This window comes from Octodon degus, unplaced genomic scaffold (genome assembly GCF_000260255.1).
Source record: "Octodon degus isolate 3935 unplaced genomic scaffold, OctDeg1.0 scaffold00055, whole genome shotgun sequence".
Lineage (NCBI taxonomy): Eukaryota > Metazoa > Chordata > Mammalia > Rodentia > Octodontidae > Octodon > Octodon degus.
Genome location: NW_004524631.1, coordinates 12,445,408 through 12,471,693, shown reverse-complemented (window position 1 = coordinate 12,471,693; position 26,286 = coordinate 12,445,408). Strand labels below are relative to the sequence as shown.

The window sequence follows — 26,286 nt, the reverse complement described above, 5'->3', positions numbered from 1 at the left end:
TCTCTGATTCTTGTTTTTCACCGATATTTAGAGGTTTTTCAGTCATCATTCCTTCAAAATCTCTTTCCTGAATCTTTTTTTTCCCTACTTTTTTTCCTTTTGGTACTCTTGCTATGTATGTATTGCTATGCTTGATAGTATTTAATAGACCTCCAAAACTCAATTCATTTTGCTTGGTTGTTGTTGTTCCTCAGATTGGTTAAACTCAACTGACCTTTCTTCAAATTCAGTTACTCTTTTTTAGTGTATTTTTAGTACAGGGTCTACAGGATCTCGCTAGTAGATTGGACTCATAGTGATCCTCCTGTTTTCAGCCTCCCAAGTGCTGGGATTACAGGCATGTGCCACCATGCCCAGTCTCAATCACCATCTCAAGTCCCAGGGACGGGGCCAGCATGGCAGGCCGGGGATTGAACCCTGGCTCCTGTGCTTTGCCTAAGCAGGCACTTTAGTCCGCTGAGCTATCTGGCTGGCCCTCAGTTGCTCTTTACTATGACAGTAAATTCACTGCACTTCAGGTATGGACTTTTCATTTCTAAAATTTCTGTTTTTAAGATAAATTCCATCTCTTTATTGATACTTTCTACATCAGAATACTCTTCCTTAGTTCCTTCAAAATGCTAAAATCACTGATTTTTATTCTTTGCCTATAAGTATAAATCTGAACTTCCTGAGCAAGTGTGTTTTGACTGATTGTGTGTGTGTGTGTGTGTGTGTGTGTGTGTGTGTGTGTGTGATGGTACTGAAGATTGGACCACGGGGTGCTCTACTATGGAGTTACAGCCCCAGCCTTTTTTATTATTTGTTTTTAAATTTGAGTTGGGGTCTCCCTAATTTACTTACACTACTCTCAAACTTGCAATTTTCCTGCCTTAACTTCCCAAGTAGTTGGAATTATACACATGTGCTACCATGTCCTTGACTAATTATTTTCATGTATTTTACTCATTACTTTCTTGATTTCGGGGGTGTTTCATAATTTTTTATTGAAAATTGGACATTTTAGTAATATAGGATAGTAACTCTGAAAATCAGATTTTACTACTTCCCCAAGGTTGTTTTTGTTATTTTTTTAGTGTCATTCCTGAAATAATGCTTGAAAGTCTTTATTCTTTGTTATGTGTTGCTGCTGATGTCCAACCAAAGTGTGTTAGCTTAGTGGTCAGCTTACAGTTGAACAGATATTTATTTTTGTTTACTATTCAATTTCTGTTAGTACATATTTGCAGTACATAATGATTACATTCATTGTGAGGAGTTGGCATATTTACATAATACATCTTAATTCTTTTTTAATACCCTTCCTCTCCTATCACAGTTGCATTTTTTCCTGCCATCTATCCCTAGTCCCTCATGTCTTTTATCCCTTTTTTTCCTATTATCTTTTATTTTGCACTTTATTTATATTTTGGGTTTTTCATGTAAGAACAACCATGTAATATTTAAGCTTGTGTGTCTGATTTATTTCACTTAACATCATGATCTCAGTGCTCATCCATTTTCTTACAAATGTCTCAAGTTGATCCTTCCTTGTGGCTGAGCAGTACTCCATTGTGTATAAATGCATTTTCTTTACCCATTTGTGTGTTGATGGACACATAAGATGCTTCCAAGATTTAGCTGTTGTGAACTGTGCTACTGTATTATTGGCCAGATGTCGTGGTGCACGCCTGTAATCCCAGCACTCAAGGAGGCAGAATCACCAAGAGTTCAAAGCCAGCATGGACTATGTATTGAGTTTAAGGCCAGCATAAACTACGTAGTAAGACTGTCTCAAAACAAAAACAAAAACAAGTTTGTGTGCGTAAGGTAGTATGAAATTTTTAGCTTTTTCAGGAAGATACCTAGAAGGAATATAGCTAGGTCAAAAGAATTTCTTATTTTTGCTTTTTTGAGGATTTAAAAAAAATAGTTGTGATATAGGGGGAAAAATACAATTCCAAGCCTGCTAGATGTTGGATACACCAAGTTCATGTTCCCTAAAATTGAAGATGAATTCTAAGGAACAAGGGTAGGAAAATTTATTGGGGAATAGGAATTGCTCCTGAAAGACAGGTGTCCCAAGTGAGTTGTTAACTCATTTTCTCACTTGTTAACACATTTTGTCACTTAGAAGTGTGTGTTGATTTTATTTTCTCACTTTCTCACTCTTTTGAGAAAGCTTTATAGAACAAACTGGGTATAATTTGGGTCAAAACTATAATCAACCAATAAGATTATAACTACTACTACTTCGCTAATATTTCTACTACAATGACAACAATATACAATGTATTAATTGTTGTAACTGTTCTACTAACCTGTTTTGAAACTGTCTCATTGCTATTTCTTTCTCATTAAAATTAATAAAAAAATAACAATATTTCCAATAGTATCAAGGACATATGGATGACATTACTAGTCTTGGATGATAATTGATAGTATCAATATTGCCTTTAGTCTTAATAGTCTTAGTCTTGGTGGGAAAGAATGGCCCACCCTTAATGAGATGTGGAATATTTTTGGAAGCAATGGTGTTGAATATTTTTTCATGTATTTATTGGCCATTTGTTTTCTTCTTAGAAGTGTGTGTTGATTTCATTTACCGATTTTTTTTTTGATGGAACTGGGGATTGAACTCAGACCCTTGCGCTTGCAGGGGAAGTGCTTATCCTACTGAGCCATCTCCCTGGCCCCTGCATTTACCAATTTTTATTGGGTTTTTGTTTGGGGAGGTCACCACCAGGTATAGCACTTAGGAGGCTGAGACAGGAGGATCAATGAAAGTTCGAAGCTAGCCTGGGATACACAGTGAATTTAGGGTCAACATGAACTACATAGCAAGACCCTGACCCAAACAACAAAAAAAAAAGAGTTTTACTTGTTTTATCTTCTGGCCAATTCTGCTTCTGTGTTAACATTTAGATCTCTGATCTATTTTAATTTTAGTATAGTATGTTGTCGTGGCTTGGGGTTTTGTGAAGGAAACAATACAATCAATACAGGACACATTTTATAATCACCTAAAGAATCATATACAAAGAGTACAGGAAATCTGTCCACACAAAGAATACAGCCGAAGGGCTGGATGTCATAGCAATGACCTGCATTAGTCCAGCTAAAAACCTAGAGCCCATAACAATGCCTCTCACAAGGCCAACTGGAGGCCTTGAGCCCATGACAATGTCTTATGCAGGCCCACTTCACAGATCTGTGCTGGAAAGGCCCAACCAAGGTCAGTGGTGGAAGGTAGAAAGTCTGTGCCAGTGGGATGAAGGATCTGTGCTAACAGGCTAAGGTATCTGAACTGCAGCCAGGAAGCAACGCTCAACATAAGAACCAGAGCTCCCCCAAAAGTCCTATAGCCATCCTCAGTGACAACAGGGTCTTGCGCTCCTCCAGTGATGAGGAAAACTCAGTTCTTATCAGGAAAACCAATATGACAATCTTCTCCAGGAGGCTGAAGCAGTGCACCATCTTCTTGTCTGGAACCAGGAAGTGGTGCTCAAGATGAAGACCAGAGTTCACCCAAAATGAACCTTAGACATTCTTAGCAACAATGAGGTCCTGAGGTCCTCCTTGGATAAGAACAGCCAAGTTCATGAGGAAAGCAAGTATGACAAGGTCCTTCAGCACAATAGCCCAAGAGAACCAGCAGCTTCCAACCGCTTCCCAACAGATCCAACAGCTTCTCCAAAACAGCTTCCCTAACAGCCTCCCTACAGCTTCTCTAGTTCTTTTGCTTGTGCTGCTGGCATCAATCCTCAGGTGGGCCTCCCACACCTGGCACCACGCTACTTCAATTCAGCTGGGTGTAACATGTTGACCACCAGTTGGTAATCCACCACACATATACTGAGATATATGGGTCTAGATTCAGACTTCTTCATGCGGATAGTCAGTTTTCTCAGCACCATTTGTTGAAGATGCTATCTTTCCTCCAGTGTAAATTTTCAGTCTCTTTGGCAAAAATCAAATGTTACTGAGATTGTCTCTGCATTCTCTATTTAGTTCCACTGATCTATATATTTGTTTTCGTGCCAATATTGATACCATATGTGTCAGGATTGTACAGCTAGTTTTCGGGCTCTTGTGTACTGAAAGCAAAGAGCTGCAAGGATGCCATTCAGTGGGAAAAGAAAAAGCAACTACATTTATTGAAGGTGACAGGAGGATGTGCTCAGGGCAAGCAAGAACAGGAAAGTGGTATCAGGGTAATGGAGATTTAAAAAAAAACACTGTGCACAGATAAATCAGGCTTTTGAATTTTAAATGATGTGTACCTCAGCCTGGGTACCACTCATTGCGTCTCTGGATATGACTGATAGAAATGATTGACATGGGCCCAGCCAGATAGCTCAGGAGATTAAAGCACCTGCTTAGACAGGCACAGTAATGGGGGTTTGATCCCCTGGCTTGTCATGTCAAACCCACACCCGAGTCATGCTGAGATGGAGAATGAGACTGGACAGGGTGGCATGCACCTGTAATCCTAGTGCTTGGGAGGCTGAAAACAGGAAGATCACTACGAGTCTGGTCTGTGTAGTGAGATCTTATTGACCATGTACTAAATACATACAAAAATAAAAAAGAGAAATGATTGACAGGTGCTGAGTCATCTCAGGAGGGCTATAACACACAGGAGTGTCTACCCCCTTAAGATTACATGCATATGCATAAGGAATGGATAAAAAAGATGTGGTCTTTTTATACAACGGAGTATTACTCAGCTATAAAAAAGATAAACTCAAAGCTACTGTAGGTAAATGGATACAACTAGAGACCCCACTCTTAAGTGAAATAAATCTGTAAACATCATATTGTCTCCCTAGTGTAAGAACCTGAAAAAGTAAATAAAAATCTAAAAGGTACGATGGATACTGTGAAAAGGAAAGAATCTGTTCAAAGGGAAAGAACAACTTGGATAAGGGAAAGGATAAAAGAAAGAAAGAAAGAAAGAAAGAAAGAAAGAAAGAAAGAAAGAAAGAAAGAGATATAGAAATGAATACACACACACACACAAGATAACTAGGATAATTGTACTACTGATTTGTATTGGTTTGTTAAAAGGAACAATTAATGATTAATTTTTTGACCAATTTTGCATGCTTATATCTGCTAATCTGAATGACTACTTTGAAGACAGCAATATGCAATATAACAATCTTTGTAAAATTCCTATTATTTTGTTTTTTTAAAGATTCTCTATTGTTTCTTTTTTAAAAGTTTTTTTTATTCTCTAAAAAATAAAATGATTTAGATGAAGAGGGGACTATGTTGTTATGATAGGGGAAAGCATCTGAATCTAAGTTCCAGTGTTAAATGTGTGAGCATTGAAGAAGCTATTTTAACCTTACACAGTATCCTCATCTATAAAGTACATATAAAAGGAACACTTACTTTAAGAAGCTGCTGTATGGGACTGGCGAGATAGCTCAGCAGACTAAAGCGCCTGCTTAGGCAAGCATAGACAAGTGCAAGGACCACAGTTCGAGCCCTGGTACCACATGCCACACCAGCCTCGCCCCCCCCCACCCAGGGCAGGCTATGCTGGCCAGAGTCCAGGCATGGTGGCGCATGCGTATAATCCCAGCACTAGGAGGCTGAAAGCAGGAGTATCACCATGAGTCCGAACTGCATAGTAAGACCCTGCAATAACCAAGTACATTTAAAAAAAGAAGCTGCTATAGAGATTAATGAAGTAATATTTACAAAGTCCTAAGATTTGGTGTAGCACATAGTAAGAAATATGTACTAAAGGAAATAAATTAATGGGAACAAAAATATTGTGGAAATGGCCATTTCTTCCCAATAAAAACATTCATATTAATGTCTGTAAGAAAGAAAAAGGGTGTGCAACCCAACCTGGTGCCTCTCACTGGTACTGGGTCATCTCAGGGGCACCATAGCAAGCATATGAGTCCCAGAGTTCACCTTGATTAAGTTTATGTGTGAGATGCTGTCCATATTTATGAATCTTTAATGAGGTTCAAGTGGGGGAGAAAAGGTTACTCAGCACAATGGAAGAAGGACTATCCCTGGATTGGTGGACTGAAATGGTCTCCCACTTCACCCCTTATGTTATCTGTATGAAAATAGTGTTGCTTCTATCCCTATAGTTTTTAGTATCAACAGAGGAGCTTGAAGTCAGATGGCGATGCTCCCTGCTTTGCATTGCCCAGAATTGCTTTTGCTATTCCAGGTCTCTTCTGGTTCCATGTGAATGTTAGATATTTTCTCTAGTTCTGTGAAGAAGGCTATTGGCATTTTGATTGGGATTGCATTAAATCTATGCATCAGTCTTGGAAGTATGGCCATTTTGACTGTAATGGTCCTGCCTATTCAGGAACAGATATCTCTTTACATGCCTGCAGCGTTGGCTTTTGCTGATGGGCTGTGTGTATATCTTGAGGCATACTTTTAACACTCAGGCAAACACTTTATAGTTTTATGCCAGCCTTCACTTTCTGTTTGTACAGAGCTTCAAGGTCAGAGCATTCCCTTGGCCTGGGGCTTTGGAGGAAGTCCACCCTCATTCCATCTCAGCCAGTGCTAGCTAGTGTCAAAAGACAAAATTACAACCAGTTAGTTTAAAGATCTTAATTTGCTTTATTTATAATTTTAGAATTAGGCAGCACTTCACTCCGTATATTTGCATAAGTGTTCTGATGAACCTGAGCAAAATGTTTTGTGAAGGACTGAAGAGAACAGAAACAAAAAGCTCAACTGGTTATCATCAGTTTCTTTGGGTTATGTTTTCTGGATACATTAAAATCAGAGGGAACTTCATCATGCCAACTGAAACTAGCCTGTTGTGGAAACGTGGTTATCTCCCCTGATTTCTTGGAAGGTCAGATAGTGCCTTACTTTCAGCTGGTGATAGGAAACTTTACTATAAGTGACTCCATTTTGACTTTTCTAATCTGGTCTCCTGGGTCTTAGTCAAAAATAATCACCTCTTGTAATATTTATTTAACACTTGGCTCCTGGTTCTCATCAGGATTGCAAGGCCGTTAGTCTTTTTTTTTTTTTTTTTTTTGGAAGCAAGGATTGAACTGAGGCCCTTGTGCTTGCCAGGCAAGCGCTTATTCTACTGAGCCATCTCCCCAGCCCCCAGTCTTTTTTTATTATTGTTATTTTGGGCCAGCCTGATAGCTCAGTGGACTAAAGTGCTTGCTTAAGCAGAGTGCAGCAGCCTGGATTCGATCCCCAGCATGCAGTGCCAGTCTTGGGCTTGTCCCCATGGCACACTGAGATGGTGATTGAGAGTGGGCGTGGTGGTGCATGCCTGTAATTGCAGCGTTTTGGGGGCTGAAAACAGGAGGATCACTACAAGTCCGATCTGTGTAGTGAGACCCTGTATCCCCTGTACTAAATGCAAAAAAAAATATTTTACTGGTACATTTTTATATACATAATGATAACTTTCATCATAGTGAGTTTGTATCTATACATAATATATATCTTGCTTCTTTTTTCCCGTTCCCCTCCCATGCGCTTTTAGTTTTTAAAACTCTTGAAAAGGTGTGGAGCAGGCCAGCCAAATAGCTTAGCAGATTAAAGCACCTGCAAGCAGGCGCAGGGGCCTGCCGTGCTGGCCCTGCCCCCAGGGTGCACTGAGATGGCAATTGAGACTGGGCATGGTGGTGCGCGCCTGTAATCCCAGCTCTTGGGAGGCTGTAAACAGGCAGATCACTGTGAGTCAGATCTAGTAGTAAGACCCTGAACACCCTGTAGATCCTTGCCTAAAATACAAGAAAAAAGAAAAGGTGTGGAGATAGGTATAGAAACAGGAATTGGTCAAATGCCGTAAAGCCTATTATTCTTGCTGAGAGTCAGCCATTTTTCTTGAATAAATGCTTTCCAAATTGTAAACCTTTGACCAATTTCCAGGGTATAGAATCTGTTCATTCTGACAATTTTTGCTACTTTGGGCTTTTATGAAGGCGAGGATTTTCAAAGACTTTTATTTGGCATTTCTACTGACCTTACTCCAGGTATATCTTGTTCTTTCCCAGCCCTAGCCCTAAGATAATGGTATCTCAAAGTCAACATCTGAGAACTTGATGTACTCATTGTTGCCAGAATGACCTCCCAAGTCCACTCATTGAAAAGAACTAAGATTATATATTTTTTTCATACTGGTACCTCCGATTCTAAATTGAATGCATAATAGGATTCATTCTAATCTTCTTCATTCTATGCTTATATTTTTCTTTGCTAAAGGTGGGAACATTAGTCTACATTATCAACATACTCATTTTCTCAATTCTACAATACAGAAAATATTTTTAGAATTGCAAATACCATATCACTATGCAAAACAAATCTATAAAACTAAACCTGGAAACCTGTTTGCTCTTTTTATGTCTTTAGATAGAAGGTGTGCAGTCAAATACTAGATTCAAAATTTACTTGGTTTAATTCATTTTATTTCTAATTCAATATGGTCATTTTATTCATGTTATATTTTATAAAATTTCAGTTTTTCCTATAAATGCTGATATGACTTTATGTTTTAAATATAAGACGCCAAAAGTCAAACTATAAACAGCATACACCGATAAAATTGAAAATGTAGGAAAGGTAGATTGTTTCTTAAGAAAATGCAGTATAGAAAAACTAACTCTATTAGAACTTAATAGAAACATTGGTAAAATAAATAGAACACTTGCCTAGTATATTTGAGGTGCTGGGTTTGCTCCCAAGTACTGGAGAGAAAAGAAATTGTTAAGGAACTATCCTTGTAGAAAAAGGCATCAGCCCCAAGTGATTTCACAGGAAAATTTTATCAAACTTTAACTTTCAGCATGGTCAGTGTAGTAACTGGTTGGATACAAGTTAATGTGAATGCCATGTAAATTATTCTATAGAATAAAAAGAAGAAAAGAAAGTTGCACGGTATTTTTCTAAACAATTACAACTTTGATAGCACAAAGAGAAGAACATAGATCACTTTCACCCAAGAATATCAATGCAAAACTCTTACATAAAATTTAAATGGAAAACCACGTGGGGCTGGCTAGATAGTTCAGTGGTGTAAAGCACCTGCTTAGGCAAGGTTAGGTGGGCACAGGGGACCATGGTTAGATCCCTGGTACCACATGCCATGCCAGCCCAGCCCTCAGGGCAGGCTGAGACAGCGCAAAAGAAAGAAAGAGACCCTGTAATCCCAAATACTCTGGAGACTAAGGCGGGAAGATCACTGTGAGTTCAAGGCCAGCCTGGGCTACATAAGTAAGTTCAAGGCCAGCCTGCACTACAAAAATGAAAATCTGTTGTTTTAGGGAATTTTTCAGACAGAGTCTTCCTATGTAGTCCTAGAGGTATTGAACTAAGGCCATTAAGATGAAGAAATTATAGGTGTAAAGATGGTAACGATGGCATAAAATGGCTTTATTTAGGGATTATATGATAGTAAGCCCATAAATTCCATAAAGTTCAAATAATAAAGCTGATTCAGACAACAAAAGAATTTAGCAACATAGCAGGTTATAAAATTAACATATAGGGGCCAGGGATATAACAGCGGCACAATGCCTGCCTGGTAAACATAAGGTCCTGAGTTCAATTCCTGATCCATAAAATAAAATAAACATTCAATAATCAGTTTTCATACACACAACCAGATAGAAGATATAATGAAAGAGTGAACGTTATTTGCAGTAATATTTTTGCAATAAAAAAGAAAGATGAAATACTCCAGCATAAAATCAAAAAGGGATGTGGAAACTTAAATGAGGAAAAGTTTAACACACTTTGAAAGACACAAAGGTAGACAAACAAATGGAAAGACATTCCTCATTCTTGGCCAGAATGAATTAATATCATAGAAATATTAGTTCTCAACCTGAGATCCTTATTCCATTTAGAAATTTAATATCATTCCCCAAAATATACCTGAAATTTTGGGGGAGATGGCTCAATAAAATAAGCATTTCCCTGGCAAGCACAAGGGCCTACGTTCAATCCCTGGTTCCGAAAAAAAAAATTATATAGGCAAATACATAAAAATAACCAGGAAAACCCTGAAAAGGATCAGCTATGAGGTGAGGGCTAGCCCTACCACCCTACAAGGAGTCTAATGTCTCTGCTCTCAAACACATTATGAAGCTTCTATAATTTAAAATATATTATGTTGACATGTAACAGACAGGCTAACAAAGTAAAGGAAGAAAACTTAAAAGTCTGGATATACATCCATGCACATATGAAAATTTACTATATGATAAAAATGGCATCTCTTGTTACTAAGGCAAAGAGACATTTTAGTGAAGCTTTATATTTGCGATTTAAATTCTTTCTTCATCTGAAATTGCTTTTCATTCACAGTATGAAGTGTCTTAGTCTGTTTTGGAACTGCACACATGAGGGAGAGATCACATGGCAAGACAGGAAGCCAGGGAGACTCAGGGACCAGGCCTAGTCTTTTTATAACAACCCACTCTCAAGAGAACAAATCAGGGTCCTGTGAGAACTAAGTTAATTTCTTCCCATGGCTACATCCTCAGTGATCTAATCACTTCCACTGGACACTACCTCTTAAAGTTTCCACCACTGGAGCCCAAGCCTTTCCAGCACATGAATCTTTGGGGGGTCACACTCAACCCATGTCTCCAATAGCAGGTAGGTAGGTATCCAGTTCTTTTTTTTTCCTTATAGTTAACTCTTTTTTCAACATTGATCTGTTATACCATTTTTATGACCAAAAATGTCATTCCTGTGTGGGGAAAATTCTAATCTTTGTTCTATTCTACTGGTTACTTTCTCCATGTCTATAGCATGCCACACTGCCTAAAGAATATTTTCTCACTAAATCCTGCTACCTAGTGTGGTGCTCATACCTCTTGGCTGTTCTATAGCTGTCTAGAGGTTGTTTCTGTCAGGTACAGAGAGAGCAGGACTTATGAATCTGGGAGGAAGACAGAGTTAATAGGAAATGAGGTGAAAGCTGTAGGAAGCTCTTCATAGGCCAGCTTGCCACCCCATTGCCCCATTTGTCCCCAGCACACTATGAAGCATGAAAGTGCAAACCTAGGCTTGGATTTGTAGGAGCACTGTGGCCACATTCTGCATACTAAAGCTTTAGTGGGAAGGTTGCCTGGGCTCTGTCATGTGGTGGGAGTCACATACTGGCCCCTGACACCCCAGCTATGTGTATCAAGTTGCTGCCTACTAAAAATCTCTGGGCTCAGCTCAGTCGTGCCTAGTCACCACTGGTGTGGAAACATAGAAAGACCTTGTGAAGCACACTGTAACTTCTCTTCATCTCAACACCCTGAGCTTATGTAAATTTGTCGTGCAGATGATTGGGGGCAGGGGCTTCTGTGGAAAGAGCAAAATCCCCTCTGTTGCCATCTCAAATCAAATGATTTACAGTGCAGATAGTTATGGGGGGCTCACAGTGTGACAGGTGATATCCAATCCAAAGGTCTCTCTGGCTCCAGTCCCTTCTCTGGGCCCAAGTTTCTTGTTCCTTGTGGAATGAAGAGAGAAAATATGCTTTGAGATTAGAAACTACAGGATCAGGGATATGGGGATTCTGTGAAATACAGGGCAAGTGTAAAACAGGAATGAAAGGAAAGAACAAGGAAGAGATGTCAGTGGAGTGCAGAGTTTCCTCTGAAGGGCCAGATATAAATAACCTTGAGATATAAAAATTCAGAAAAAAAGACATATCCTGAACTTAGAGCTCATTGACTTTTCACTACCAGCACACACACATCATGAGATCAAGAGGCAACGCATGGGCAGAACTGCGGCACAGCTAGAAGTTGATGGGAGGGGTTTTGAAAGAAGGGGATGGGAATGGGAAAAACAACTGAGATACTTCACATGCAGATAAAAGTGTCTGATAATGAATATGATAATTATGTATACCAAAAGTGGACCAATAAAGTTAAGTAAACTGGAAAAAAGAAGTGCAGTGAAGCAGAAAAAGAGCTTCCCAAACAACAACAGGAAAGAATGAGCCAGGCTTTTAAGTAGGGCCCTCAGGTATTCCTGTAGACGCAGATGTCCCCTGGGTGCTCCAACTGGCCCCTATGCTTTCCACTCTCTGCTTCCTTTGCTGCTTCTTACTGCCTCTTCCTTTTCCCCTCAGTCCTCATTACTCTCCCCCAACCACTGACTGGAGCTTATGGAAGATCTACTTTTTTTTTTTTCAGTACTAGGAATGGAACCTAGGGTCTTGTGCACTCTAAGCAAGCATTCTGCCACCAAGCTATGTCCATATTTATTTATTTATTTATTTATTATTTTTTGAAACAAGGTCTTGCTAAGTTTACCAGGCTGGCCTCTAACTTGTAATCCTCCTACCTCGGCCTCCCAAGGAGCTGTCATTACAGGTCTGTGCCACCAGCTCAGCTCATCAGTAGCTTCTGGTCTCAGAGACCCAGTCCATTCCTTCAGCCAGAACAAGGTTAAGAGCATATATTCAGGTGTGGGGCAGAGGTGGGCCATGTACCCTGTTGATTGTGTGTTGAGGGAGGTACTGGAGACAAAATGCAGGCAAGGCTGTCCTTTCACGTGGCAGGCAAACGCCCTACCAATGAGTAGCACTACAGCTCCCCTGGTAATTCTGAAGTCATAACACTGCAAGGTGTGAACAGAGAGCATGAGCTGCAGAGATTAAGCCACAATGACCAAGAGTGGGAGAAATATTGTCAGGGGAGCCTTGGGGGTTTAAGCTTCAAAGTTTTCCTCCACTCGTTCTGAGGTCCTCCTAGAAACTTCCATGTGTGAATTACAGTAAGCAGCATGGAGATGTGGTTGGCAGATCCCAAAGACCTGCCCAATAGTGTTCTTGGACAGAGTCAGAAGCAACAAGAAGGCAGGGCTCATGGTAGAGGCCTGAGGGACGAGTGAGGGGAAAGTTGAGGCCCAGTTGAGGACCTCTCTCTGGCCCAATTCATTCCCAGTCATGAAAGGATTTGAGAACATCTAACTAATAATAAATATTATGTTCCTGTATCCAGAGGGAGGCCCCCTTGATGTGGTAGGAGGAAAGAACTCTTGAGTTTGGGGACCCACCTCCATCAGTCAGAGCTATAGCACTCCACAAAGGCTCGGCAAGTTGCCCAAGGTCAGTGATAGATAAATAGCTCCCTAAATGGAGGTGTGGCTTAGGCCTTCCTGCCCATATGAAGCAACCCCCTCTACTTTTGGGAGATCTACCTGCAGCCTTCTACTACAGCAGGGAACTGTAGCTGGAAAGTGAGTGTCTAGGGCTCTAACAACTTTTTTTTTCCCTGAGACAGTCTCACGATATAGTTCAGGCTGGCCTTGAATTCATTTTGTAGTCTATGCTGGACTCAAACTTGCAGCAATCCTTCTGCCTCAGCCTCCTAAGTGCTGGGATTACAGGTGTGCTTCACCACACCTGGCTTCTAACAACTTCTTACACAGACTTTCAACAAATCATTTTCAAAAAATCTTCCACACCCACAAAGAACTTGTGTCCTAATCCTCTTCTCAGATTGGGGTTCTACAGTGTAGCTCACCAGTGCTACTGTGAGAGAAAGCATTCAGACATGGGTTCTGAGATGTTGGTATCAGTCACTATTAATAAATGGAAGATCTGGCCTTACATAAATTGACCTCTCCATCTGTCACCGGGTAGTAGGCAGAAATATTTCACCATATTGGGTAGTATTTTGGGATCTGTTTTAGCAGGGTTATTTTCTAACTGGATATATCTAAGGATAGAGAAATCTATCAGTAAGGGGATCAGTCAATAGCAAATATATGGATAGCTGGGTTCTTAAGAATAGGAAGATTTTTAAGCAAGATTATTAATAAGACAAATATCAATGGTGGGTATTTCTGAATGGAAAGATTTTACAAGGGGACTTATCAGTGGGAGCATTTTTTAATGAATAAGTTTGAATGGAGAGTTTTACTGTTCTTGGTACATACTGGGGAAATGTACCAGTGGGTCAAAATTTGTGAATGGGATGATTTGCCAATAGAGGTTGTCCTAAGAATGATGTCACAAAAGGATACTCATGACTAGATTTGTCAGCTGGGAGGAGACTACTAGGTTGATAGATGGGATGAGAGATACTTGTGGCTGGGATCCATTAGTAGGCAATAGAGTGCTGGATATTTGTGAATGGGAAGATTTGTCAGTGGGGGTTATTACTGGAGAGATAGCACTGGAATATTTATGAACAAGATGTCTCTTCGTGGGGTATTTGTGAAAAGGGATTAGTCTCAGTGAAGAGATGGAACTAATCCAAGGAAAGATTTACCAAGGGCTTAGGGATTTGTCATCTGTAGTCTTGGAAACATTAGAGATTTATCAAAGTAGAGATTTATCCGCAATGAAGACTGCATATGGGGATTTTTATCATGTGGTGGGGAAATAGATTTCTTTAGAAGTTTTCTAAAATGTTGGTATTTGTCTGTGGAGGGATTTGCATACTGGAAAGCAGTGTATAAACATCATCATAATAATATTACAAGTGAGCATATTACATATTTTTAACATCTCTGGAATGATTACCGTGACCATGAATTTTATACAAAGAGTTCTGGAATGCATGAAATCATTGCTACTAATTTCCATTATTTCTAACATTTTCTTTCATTGCTAGTACCAAATATTATTTGCAGCTGGGCACATTAGCACCTACCTATAATCCCAGCACTAGGAAGGCTGAGGCAGGAGGATCACTTCAAGTTTGAGGCCAGTCCAGGCTACATAGTGAGTTTAAGGCCAGCCTACACTACATAGTGAGACCCTGTCTCACAAAAAATTATTTGAAACAATTTATTACTCATTACTAATAAAATTATCACTGCTAGTTATACATTTAATTGCATTTACTGTAACTACTACTTATAAGTGCTACATGCCTAGCACAGTTCTAAGCACATTGCATATACTACCTCATTCAATACACACATTACCCTTATGAGTTAGACATACATTTAGCCCAATTTTACAGATGTGGGAGCTTAGGAGTAGAAAAGCAATATGATTTTTCTTGAGGACAGAGATCTAGGACATGGCAGGGGCAGGATTTGAATGACAATGACTTGGCTATAGAGTTCATGTCCTTAACCAGCATACTACACTGCCTCTCTAGAAATTAAGTCATTCTTAGTAATATTGCACATTAAGATACTGTTATAAGAGTGTCCTGGTTTTTGTTGTTTACAGTACTGGGGATGGAGTCCAGGGATGCACACATGCTAGGCAAGTTTTCTACCTCTGAGCCACAACCTCAGGCCAATTTTCTTTTTTTCTTTTTTTCCCCCATAATTTTATTGATAAACAAATAGCAATGAGACAGTTTCAAATCAAATTGGTAGGACAGTTTCAATAATTAACACATTGCATACCTTCTTCCTAGTGGTTAATTGCTGTTCAAGATGCAGACATGATATCCTAACATCATTAGAACAAATCACTCTATTCATTAAGAGAATGTAACTATATATCTATCCTAACCACTTTGAATACACAGATACAAAATGGACATTCATCTGTATCCCTTTTTTTGGTTAAGTTCCATTATTTGAATATTATAGGTGTGTTAACTCAGCAAAATATTCCAAAAGAGTCCAGTAGCCCATAATAGTATTGGGTCTTCCGCTTGACTGGCAATGTCAGAAATTGTTACCTGAGTCCCCCACAGCTCAACATAACACCATGGCTTTACTTCTTATATTTCGTTTTTATACTTTTCTGCTAGATAGTTAAGACCAAGGTAAAGCAGGACCTGTGCAACAAGAGTTGTAGCTTTTGGGTCTGATAAGGTCAGTGAAATCCCCTCAGGATTTGTCCTGAGATCCTGTACCTCAGATTGTAGAACCTTTGTCAGTGTCAGCCATGTGGATGAGTCACGGCCATTGCTTGGCCAGTGTGCTCTCTGTGAAAGCTTGAGAGAATGTTTTCTCTCCATGTGACTCTCCTTAGGCACACTCTACATCATCGATCACTTTCCTCTTTGGCCCCATAATCTCCTTGATCAGAAAATTTGGGACACTACCGAGTTACATGACGTTACAGTACAAGTTCTCATATGTCCTGAGTCTTAATTGACCTTGGAAGTCTAGGGCCCAAATGTTGGCTTTCCTTGCAGCCCTCCTTTTTCTCTAATTTTGGTCTGCAAACTTAGGTTGTTAGCCATCCAGAAGACAATTTTCATGTGTGTTTTGGCCTTATCCCTCTAAGGGATAAATACACCTCATAATAATTCTCCAATCCTGACAGACACTAGGCCTGAAGAACTCTGGGTAGGGACTGTGATACCCACACTTTAGGGAGAAGACTATTGCTCAGGCAAGGAAAGGGCGGGTGCCCAGTTTACCCACTGAGCTGGATCGCATGCTACCCATCTCATGTAGCTACAAACACATGTGCTTCCTCTTGGTCATCACGAAAGTTCTAGAGACCAACACACAGACACATTGAATGCTGGAGAGTATTTACTGGCATGGATTTTCTAGAAAGTCGTAGGGGATGTGATCATCCCAGAACTATAGATCCTGCCAGGAGCTCATACCATCCTGCAGGAACTATAGATCCTACCATGAGCTCAGGTCTCAGGAAAGAGCAGCATTGAGTCCTGTTCTGCTCTTTCTGTGCTCTGAGGGACTGGTCACACCTGCTAATGTTCACTAGGTCTGAAGGCAGAGCCCCACATGCAAGACAGACTGGTGGGCAGAACGGCGGCCTCTATGCTGGGTTTGCCCTTTGCTTGACACCTTCTACTTCACCTCCTTCCCAGAGGTAGAGTGGTTAGGGCTCAGGGAATGGGCCCTGATGTTAGTAAGCAACCAAAGAGTGCAAGGAGGGCTGGTGGGATGGCTCGGTGGTCTGGAGCACCTACTTAGAACAAGCGAAGCTGAGCAAAGCACAGGGACCGCGGTTCGATCCCCCAGCACCACATGCCAGCCAGCCCCACCCCCTGGTGGGCTGAGCTGGCCACACACACACACACACACACACACACACACACACACACAATAAATAAGTAAATAAATAAATTTAAAAAAATGAGACTCTCTCTCTCACACACACACACACACGATTAAAAAAAAACAAAGAGTGCAAGGAGCTGATGAAAGAGTTTGGTGAATTTTCAGGAGCTTCTAAGGTCTTGCAGGCTACTGAAGGACCACAAGGTACCCATGCCCTTCCCTTGCAGTTGTACCCATCACAAAGCTTGCCGTTTTCCCCTTTTGATGGATAGAGTTCTGACCTGCCAGGAAAAACCAAGGTATACGTGTTTCTATAGACATTGTTGCTCTACCTCTGAGCCCCCTTGGTGTTCCCTGTTCAGGGGAAAAAGTACTGGCTGCTAAAATACTGCCCATCCTGATCTGGGGCATAACTTAGGCCTGGTGGAACCTCCTAGGAGTGTAGAGTGCTCTGGGGCAAGACCACAGAGGACTCAGGGAGCCATGCTTGGCAACCTAGGATACTCTGGAGGAGGCTTGGGTTCTTATTAGCAGTGTGTAGTCTGATGGGAGGGACTTGGGGAGCAGGGTCCTTTTCTTGATCAAAGTCGTCATACTGGATCCTTTGTCAAATAGATTTAAGTCAATAAGGCACTTGTGTGTTCCACTGAGGGTTTATCTCAATCTTAAATCATGGTTCCCTATGGTGTTACTTGAGTTAGGGCCTTTGGAGAATCAAGAGCAGGATCCAATGGCTGGGAAGGGCTAGAAAAGCTTAGACCCAACAGGGGAGCAGAACGGCAAGGAAGGGGTTGTTCGGAAGATCTCTTGCTCAGGTTTTATGAAGATGATCCAGAAGGTGAGGCCCAAGTAGAGAAACCCATTTAAATAAAGGGAGGCATAGGCCAGTGTGTGTGTATGATGTAGTGTGTGTGTAGTTCTAAATTTGAGCCCCACTTGCATTTACTATGGTCAATCTTTGTTAGGTTGGTCAGTAAAAGGAAGAGAGGAGAGTAGGGCAGTACCTCAGAATTTCAGGATCACTACTTCTCCCCATTCTACCTCCTCTTGTGCCTCAAACAGTTCCTCCTAAGGAATCTCCAACAGGCCATAGCTGTGGTGCAAAGGTTACCCTTCGAGTTCAGCCAAAGGTTACAGTGGGGGCTCTGCATCCCCTCCTGTCACACGTTAGACATACAGTACAGAACATAAGGCTGGGAACAATGACACAGGTTGGATGGGCATCCTCACTGGACATCAGGACAAGGACTGAGGCAAAGAAATCCATTTGCTAATTAATGGGGTATGTATCAATGAGTTTGTCAACTCCGATTTCTGAATAGGGAGATTTATAGTTGTGGGATAACTTATTAATGGAAGAGCCCTGGGAAAACAGGAATTAGAAACTACTATAGTAAAATATGTTAAAGTACTAAGTAAAGCATTCAGTGATTTGGAGTTCATAACACAGGTTAAATGACCGTAAGTGATGAAGGCCAGCTCTACGCCAATGATCAGATTGTTACTAGTACATCAAATTTTATATAAAACATAAAAATTCACCATGATTTTTTTCATCTTGTTGGAGACGGAACCCAGGGCCTCATACATGCTAGGCAAGTGCTCAACCACTGAGCTATAGCCCTAGCCCCCAAATCCAATATCCCTCTTGCCCCTCCCATTAGCCCAGGGTGCTCCTACCAGGTTGCCAGTGACATGGGTCTGTTCACAGGCACTATACAGAGACAGTGTCTGCTAAATGACAGTTCTTTTATTTTAAAACTGGGAGAAACAGGAGAGTGGGAAGGGAGTGAACACCGTGAAGGCTTCAGTTGCCATGAATGGCAGGCTTCATTCAGTCTGTCTTGGTCCGTAGGGACTGCCAGGTGCACAGCCCTGATTCCCGTGGCAGGCAGGCAAGGTGGCGGCTCTGGAAGCCCTTTTCAGAACCACTCAGGAGCATGTCTGTCCACAAGCAGTGAGTGTCGCTCAACAATTTGCAGGGGATGGATGAACAGGGAAACACCTAGAGGAGAAGGGAGAAACCATCTCTGAGAATTTCTCCACCCTCTCCCTCCCTCACCTATGGAGAATTTTCTCTTCAGCATGTCGCATGGAGCTGCTCAGGAGAACTGGTGTCTCCCTACCTGGGCTCGGACCCAAGAAGAGCCCCTTGGAGAAAAACAAGAGAGCAAGCAGTCAATATCTTGGAATGGCAGTAAGGGAGTAGTCGTGTGGAATCAGTCAGTCAGTCAGTCAGGGGTCCTGGGGAATTGTCCCTTTGAAGAAAACAGACAGTAGAGCTCTGAGGCAGTGGGGATGTCTAAAGCCATCAAGGAACAGTGTTGGAGCAGCCAGAAAGTCAGTCAGGGTAAAGCTTCCTGGTGTCTGGAGCAGCCAGAGCTGCAGAGCATCGACGAGTTGTGCTGGGGAGTCAGTGGGTTTGGAGAAAAGCACTTTGGTTACTTGGAGAATATTCTAAGGAAGCAAAAGTTAATTTCAGGGAATCAGGAAAAAACAAGGGAATTACAGAATAATCACAAGGGATAGTCAAAGGGTCAGGGTAGAAGGTTCAGGGAACAAGCAAGCCAGTTACCAGCCACAGGACAAGTGAACAACCAGGATTCCTCAGGGTGCAGTCTTAGGTTTGGGGGAATAGCCAGATGGATCAGATCACAGACATCCCTGGGAATCTGGAAGCTGTCCAAGAAGTCCAAAGAACAGTCTCGGGGAGAACAAGCCTGCGCTTTTAGGAAGAGTCTCCGAGCAGAGGACAGGGCTCAGGCACTCACTGTGCACGCTCCACAGCCAGCAGAGTAAGTCTTGGTGAAGCCCTTGTGCTGAGAAGAGGTCAGGCTGTGCCAGGGAACCACAAAACTGCAGGTGGTGACATGCAAGTTCCCCTCTCGCAGTTGTCCTGGGAGGACAGAAAACCACAGGCAGCTTTTCATTGGCTGGGTCAGGGCCTGGGCAGCCCCTGATTGGCGTCGTGGACATACAGATCCTCTTTGCAAGGTCGTGCACTTCTAATAGGCTGGGCGGGTCCCAATTTCACCTAGGATGGTTCCCTACCGAGCCTCTCACCCCCACCCAGTTGCTAGGCAGCCTCTTAGGTCAGATTGGCTTGGCCCAGGGTGAGGGGGCGGGGCCTCACCAGCGATGAGAAACTCCTCGCTGCGGTTCTGGGACGGGTGGAAGTACCCGCAGAGGCTCTCCATGGCGGGGGTGTAGAGGAACCGGATGTTGTTGGCATGTCCCAAGGGATTGGACCCTTTGAACATCTGTTGACGGATGAGATGAGTCTTTTACCGACAAACTCCTCCCACTCCAAGTTCTTCCCTTAAGTCCTATACGCAAAATCCTGACATCACAGACTTTTCCCACCACCAGTGTCCAGAAATTTCTATTTTGAGAAGCAGGAAGACGTTAAGGAACACTAGGGAGGGGACAAGGAGATACCTTGGTCACTTTGATTTCATAACGCTTGTGAAAGGTGGTCATGTTGACTTCTGTGGTCCCCATAAATTTGGCCCTTATGACTATACAGGAGGAAAGAGAAAAATGCATCAATTGGGGGATGTGTGCAAATAAAAATAATCATCATAATAAACACACACCTGTAAATTGGGATTCCTGCGTGCCCTACAGCGTACTAAGCACTGCTTTAAACCTTTTTCATACATTCATTTGGCACTCAACAAATACTTCAGGGTGCCTACTGTATGTTCGGTGCTGCTCTCACTGTTAGGGGCACAACAATGAGCAAAACACAGAAATCCCTTCCCTGTGGAGCTTACATTCTATCCAAGAGGAGACAGACTACACATAAACAAGTATATGGGACCTTAGAAGATATGAAGTGTGATGGAGAAACACAGAGCTGAGTGAGGGGGTGACAAAAATTCTTTGCTTGACCAAACTAGCCAAGCTCCTGAACCTTTTCCCAGGCCCATCCATGTACTTTCTTGTTAAATCCAGTGTCAGCAAAAAATCCTGCTAAATCAGGGTAGTGGGAGTCTCCCACCCCATCTGATCCCCCTCAGTATCTGAAGGGGTTTCTCACCTTCCATCCCCCGACCCCAGGCCTGTCATCAGCAGGAATCCTGTTGTTTGGATTAATAGAATCCCTTTTCCTTCTGATGTTTCTTTTTAGTAATTTTCCACTCACTGACCCCCACACGGCTCCGTGACTATAGCTCCTCACTTACTCATGCTGCCTTAGAAGTTGTGCCCAATCTTTCCCACAGAAAATCTCATTGCCATGGGTACTCTTACCTACCAGGGTGGACCTGAATAAAGTCTGCCTTACTGTGCCTTAACAAGTAGCACTGAATACTTTTCTCCTTTAACAGTGATCAAGGGTGCAAGGGGCAGAGATTAAAATTTTAAACAAGGGGGCTGGGGAGATGGCTCAGTGGAATAAGTGCTTCCCTAGCAAGCACAAGGGCCTGAGTTCAATCCCTGGTTCCGCTAAAAAAAAAAATTAAACAAGGTGGGAAGGGAAGACCACCCCAAGAAGATGACTTTTGAGGCAGCCACCCATCTGGATACCTGGGGGGGGAAGGGCAGCCCACACCAAAGTCCTGAGGTGGACTTGGGCCTAGTGTAATCATGCAAATCTGAGGAAGCCAGTGTGGCTAAAGCAGAGATATTCAGGGGTAAGTATGGGCAGGGAGGGACCAGACTCACCGAAGTCAGAGTTGCAGAAGGCCGTCTGTGGATGGGGTGGGGCACAGGTGCAGGCCCTGCTGGTGTCTATCAGTGACAGTAGCAACAGCATGCCAGAGGCCAGGGGCACAAAGGGGGCCATAGTGGGTTCTGCTGGGAGAGGAAGAGGTCAGGCAGCCCTCAGTTTAGCTGATCTGCTGACCACGGAAACCTAGGGGAGATTAAGGTACTAGATTTGGGGTTGGGGAGTCGGAAGACTTTAAGGGGGTTGGAAAATCCGGAGACGTTTAGGGCTTTTTTTTTTTTAAATTGAGACAGGGTCTCACTATGCACTTCAGACTGGCCTGGAACTCAAAACATTCCTCCTGCCTCAGCCTCCTGAGTGATGGGTTTACAGGCATGTGTCACCATGCCTAGCAGGGCTTTTAAAAAATTGGAGGAGTTTGGGTGTGTGTGTGTGGAATCTGGGTGGTTTAAGGGAGTTGAGAGGATTATGGGGATGTGGCAATTGGTGAATAGGGTGGCTGGGAAGTTTTAGGATTTAAGGGGTTTGGGGAAACACGGAGGTTGAAGAGGTTGAAGGTAAGGAATTGAGGGCAGGAAGAACTGGAAGAGTTTGCGAGAGGTTGAGAGTATAGGAGTTGTGCATATTAAGAGATACAGGGGCTGAAGGATTTAAGGAGATTGAGGAATTCAAAGGAGTTGGTTTAGGGAGCTAGGGAAGTTTGGGGATTCAAGGGATGGGAGAACTAGGGTTAAGGTGATGAGTACTTGAGGGATTTGAGTGAGCCGAGAAAATTCTGAGGTTTAGGAAGTTGGAGACTGAGGGCTTAAGAGAACTACAGGGGTTTAGGTTAGGGCGTTAGGGAGCAATAAAAGAATTCGGGGAAGTTGGCAGGCATTAGAGGATTATGTATTTGGGGGAGTTAGGTATGGATGCCAGCGGTTCAAAGGATTTGGGGGTGTCGGGATTGGGGATTCAATTCCGCCTCGCACCCTCGTCCCCCCCCTTGACCAGCTCACAGTCCTTGTCCCCACAGGCCAAGCTGAGCGGCCAGGCATCTGACACAGGACTGCCGGTGAGCACACAGGCTCCAGCCCAGCCCAGCCCAGCCCTGCCGGGACACCCAGGTTCCCGCTCACCTCTGGTGTCTCTCTAGGCGCTGGATCTTCGGCGATGGCGGCAGGGCCGGAGCAGGAGAGGATAAATGTCCACGCGAGGGGCGGGGTTGGCGCGGAAATCACAGGCCTCCAGGCTTCCTGGATGCATTACTCATCCGCCCACCCCAGCGCAGAAGCCTAGGGGCGGGCCGAGGGCTGCCCAAAGGAGATCCACCCGCCTCTGCCCTTGCCACCCGCCGCGCCCCCTCCCCCAGCTCCACGTCCTGCGGCCTCTAAGAGCTGTCAGGCTTGCAGTCCAAAACCTGAAGTTCCCCAAAGTCTCTCCAACGACCCGCCTTCCCCAAACTTCCCTTGGTTTAAGCACGAAGTAGCTCAATTCTTCAACATTTATTGTGCATCTACTCTATGCCGATCCCCGCTATGTCTGACACTCTGCAGAGGTGGAGGCATATTCAGTAGAACCAACAGAAACAAATAAGGCAGGTGAATGTGGGTAGAACACACGTGGGGAAACTGAGGCACTAGAATGGGTAGGTGACTCATCCAAGATCAACAGAGTTAAGTGGCAGGACAGGAACTGGTGTCAGGTGGCCTGGAGCCTTGGTCAAAAAACTTTTCTCAGAAAACATCAGGCAGGACTGAGGGTGCAGCTCAGTAGTAGATTGTTAGTCTAGCCTAGTAAGGGTCAGGCCCTGGGTCATCCCTAGCCCAGAAAAATAAAAGTTAAATACAGCATATATATAGTGGCACACAGCTTAATTTATCTTACTTAAAGCTCACAACAGCTAAGGATGAGGCTACACACATCTATAGTCCCTCACTCAAGACCCAGGGGGAAAGAACATCTCAAGTTCCATGGGCTACATAGCAAAACCCATGTAAAAAAAATCAAAAAGTTCATAGCAAGCCTCTAAGGTGGGAACCAGTGGTATGCCTATCTTATGAATGAGGAAATATGAGGCACAGAGCATGGCATGGCTGAGATTTGAACAAACTAAGTTAACTGGCCCTGGTATTCTAACCCAGGCAGATCACTATCCTGGCAAAGTAAAGGAGCTGACCAGACTGTGGACCAGACAGTGGTGAAAGAAGTAGTGAGTCAATAGAAACCCGATCCCCACCCCATCCTGCCCTGCCCCTTCCCCACCAATGGTCCCACAGCCCTGTTAGAAGGTGGCATGAGGCAAGTGGTGCCCACTCACTTCCTGTTATTGTGGGAGGATCTCCCAGGGTCCCACTGAAGTGTTCTGAGGGCTGATTTGCATCCTTGGTTAATTCCCAGAGGGCAGACCAAGAATGATGATAAGGATAGTGATGACAGCAGCTACTTATTAAGCTCTTACTGTGTATTGTGGGAGAAGACTTTGTGTGAATTATCTTATTCACTGTCCGCTACCCACTTGCTAATTGAGCTTGATTAACTTGGGGAGGTTTGCTCAATAACCGTGACACCACAATAAAAACTACCAGCTAGCACTATGGTCTGCTAAAGTCTTTGTATGTACATAATCTCTTGAGATAATCTAGGTCATCTCTTTGTTCATTAATGTTAGTTCATGAAGCAGGACATGGTAGGGAAGACCTATAATACCAGCACTCTGGGAGGCTGAGGCAGGAGGATTACAAATTTGAGCCTATCTTGGGCAATTTAGCAACTAAATGAGACCCAATCTCAGAATAAATACTTTTTATGTATTTAGTACAGGGTCTACAGGGTCTTACTACGTAGCTCAGACTTGTAGTGATTCTCCTGTTTTCAGTCTCCCAGACTCTGGGATTACAGGTATGCACTGCTATGCCCAGTCTCAATCATGTCTCAGCATACCCCAGGGGCGGGGCCTGCACCGCACACTGGGAATCAAACCTGGCCGGCTGCTGTGCTCTGCCTAAACAGATGAGTTAGTCTGCTGAGCTATCTGGCTGGCCCTCCTAATCTCAAAATTTAAAGTAGGAGAGCTGGGGATGTAGCTCAGTGTGAAAAATCCTGGGTTCTAGCCCCAGTACCACCAGCACCAAAGAAAAAGTTAATGAAGGACTATTAAACCAATAATAAGGGCCAGCCAGATAGCTTGGTGGATTGAAGTGCCTGCTTAGGCAGACACAGGGACTGGCCTTCAATTCCTGGTGTGCCGTGCTGGCCCCACCTCCCTGGGAGCACTGTGGCAATTGAGACTGGGCATGGTGGCACACTTGTAATCCCAGTGCTTGGAAGGCTGAAAACAGGAGGCTCACTATGAGCCTATCTGTGTAGTGAGACCCTGTAGACACTGTACTAAATACATTTAAAAAAAACAATAATAAGAATGGAATCTAATATAGTACCTAATAGTCTGGAGGTTTGATATTTACTGTGTGCCAGAGATACTGTGCTAAGCAGGTTTTTCTTAAAATATTGATTTATTCCTCATATTCATGAGTTGCTTGGCATTCTTATATCCCTTGTACCCCTGTTGCACACCATTCTTCTATTCCTCACGGTCCTGTGAATCCGTACTATTCTTACTCTCATAAACAGACAAAGCGGGATGAAATGACCTGCCCAGGAATGACAGTGAAGAAACAGCTGTTGGAATAAGCAATAAAAGGGAGGAAGGGAAGGAGGGAAGCATAGATTTGGAGAAGGTGATTGTGAAAGTGGGGGAGTGAGACTGAACTAGACAGGGTTGAGTAACTCAGTGTAGTGGTGGGAGAAAGGCAGAAGTGAAAACAGGGAAAGTCCTATCTTTGGCTCTCACTAATCTCGCTTCTGACGCCAGCTATAACTCTCAAACCTGAGTCAGCGTAGAATTTTGCCAACTGTTTTTATGTGAGAAGTTACGTGGATCCAGGTTTGAAAAAGGGTAGAGGTGTCTTATGGAGGGGTGTCTATGGGTCTGTGACTGTCTGGAGAGATAGATAGGTGTGGGATGCTGAGGAACAGCTGGCATGCACAGAGCAGATACCTGATAATCCCCAAATTATATACTAAGTGCTGGGCCTGATTGTGCCCTTTATATAGGCCAAAAAACTGAGGCCTATAAACATATCTATGGCCCCACATGACTACAGAAAGAAGAGAAGCAAAAATTCAACTCTAAGATCTGGGCAGGGTGGTGAGTGCCTATCCTCCCAACTACTCAGGAGGCTAAAGCAGAAGGACTGCTTGAGCCCATGAGTTCAAGACTAGCCTGGACAACATAAAGAGACCCCCATCTCAAGCAAACAAAAGATTCAAGCCTAGGGGGTCTCCCAGGGATCCAAAGCTCCTCACTCACACAAGTGGGTAGACATGGTCGTATACAGACCCAGGGTGACATTCAGACTCAGGTGCAGAGGAAGTAAAGAAGTAACTAGAAACCTCAGAGGGTGTGTGTGTGTGTGTGTGTGTGTGTGTGTGTGTGTGTGTAGCTCTCTGTTGCATTTCCGCCACCAGGAGTGGTATGTGTGTCCCTTGGTGTGAATTTCAGTTCCTGAGAGTTGGGAATGTGCCTGAGTGTTTTGTGTGTGATTTCTAGGAGTTGTGGGTTGCATGTGCAGTTCTAAGTGTGCCATTCACTTCTGCATGCAGTGAATATCCTGGAGTGGTCTGTCTGTCTGTCTGTCTGTCTGTCTGTCTGTCTGTCTGTC

At 43.1% G+C, this 26,286-nt stretch overlaps 2 protein-coding genes across 4 annotated transcripts in view; one reads left to right on the top strand and one right to left on the bottom strand.

Annotated features, from left to right (window-relative positions):
- Syn1 (synapsin I) overlaps positions 1 to 26,286 on the top strand; it is a 60,064-nt gene that overhangs the window by 26,381 nt on the left and 7,397 nt on the right. The window lies entirely within an intron of this gene.
- Positions 18,642 to 22,806, bottom strand: Timp1 (TIMP metallopeptidase inhibitor 1). Of its 2 annotated transcripts, none has more exons than XM_012515231.2 (6): positions 22,702 to 22,806; positions 21,580 to 21,708; positions 20,350 to 20,429; positions 20,045 to 20,171; positions 19,683 to 19,807; positions 18,642 to 18,916 (listed from the first exon to the last, which is right to left on the bottom strand). In XM_012515231.2, exons 2-6 carry the CDS (start codon positions 21,698 to 21,700, stop codon positions 18,746 to 18,748), a joined length of 624 nt encoding a protein of 207 aa, XP_012370685.1. In that variant the 5' UTR covers positions 21,701 to 21,708; positions 22,702 to 22,806; the 3' UTR covers positions 18,642 to 18,745. The 2 variants fall into 2 exon arrangements, with proteins under 2 accessions (XP_012370685.1, XP_023573600.1); XM_023717832.1 differs by having other exon boundaries at positions 21,580 to 21,711; positions 22,702 to 22,802.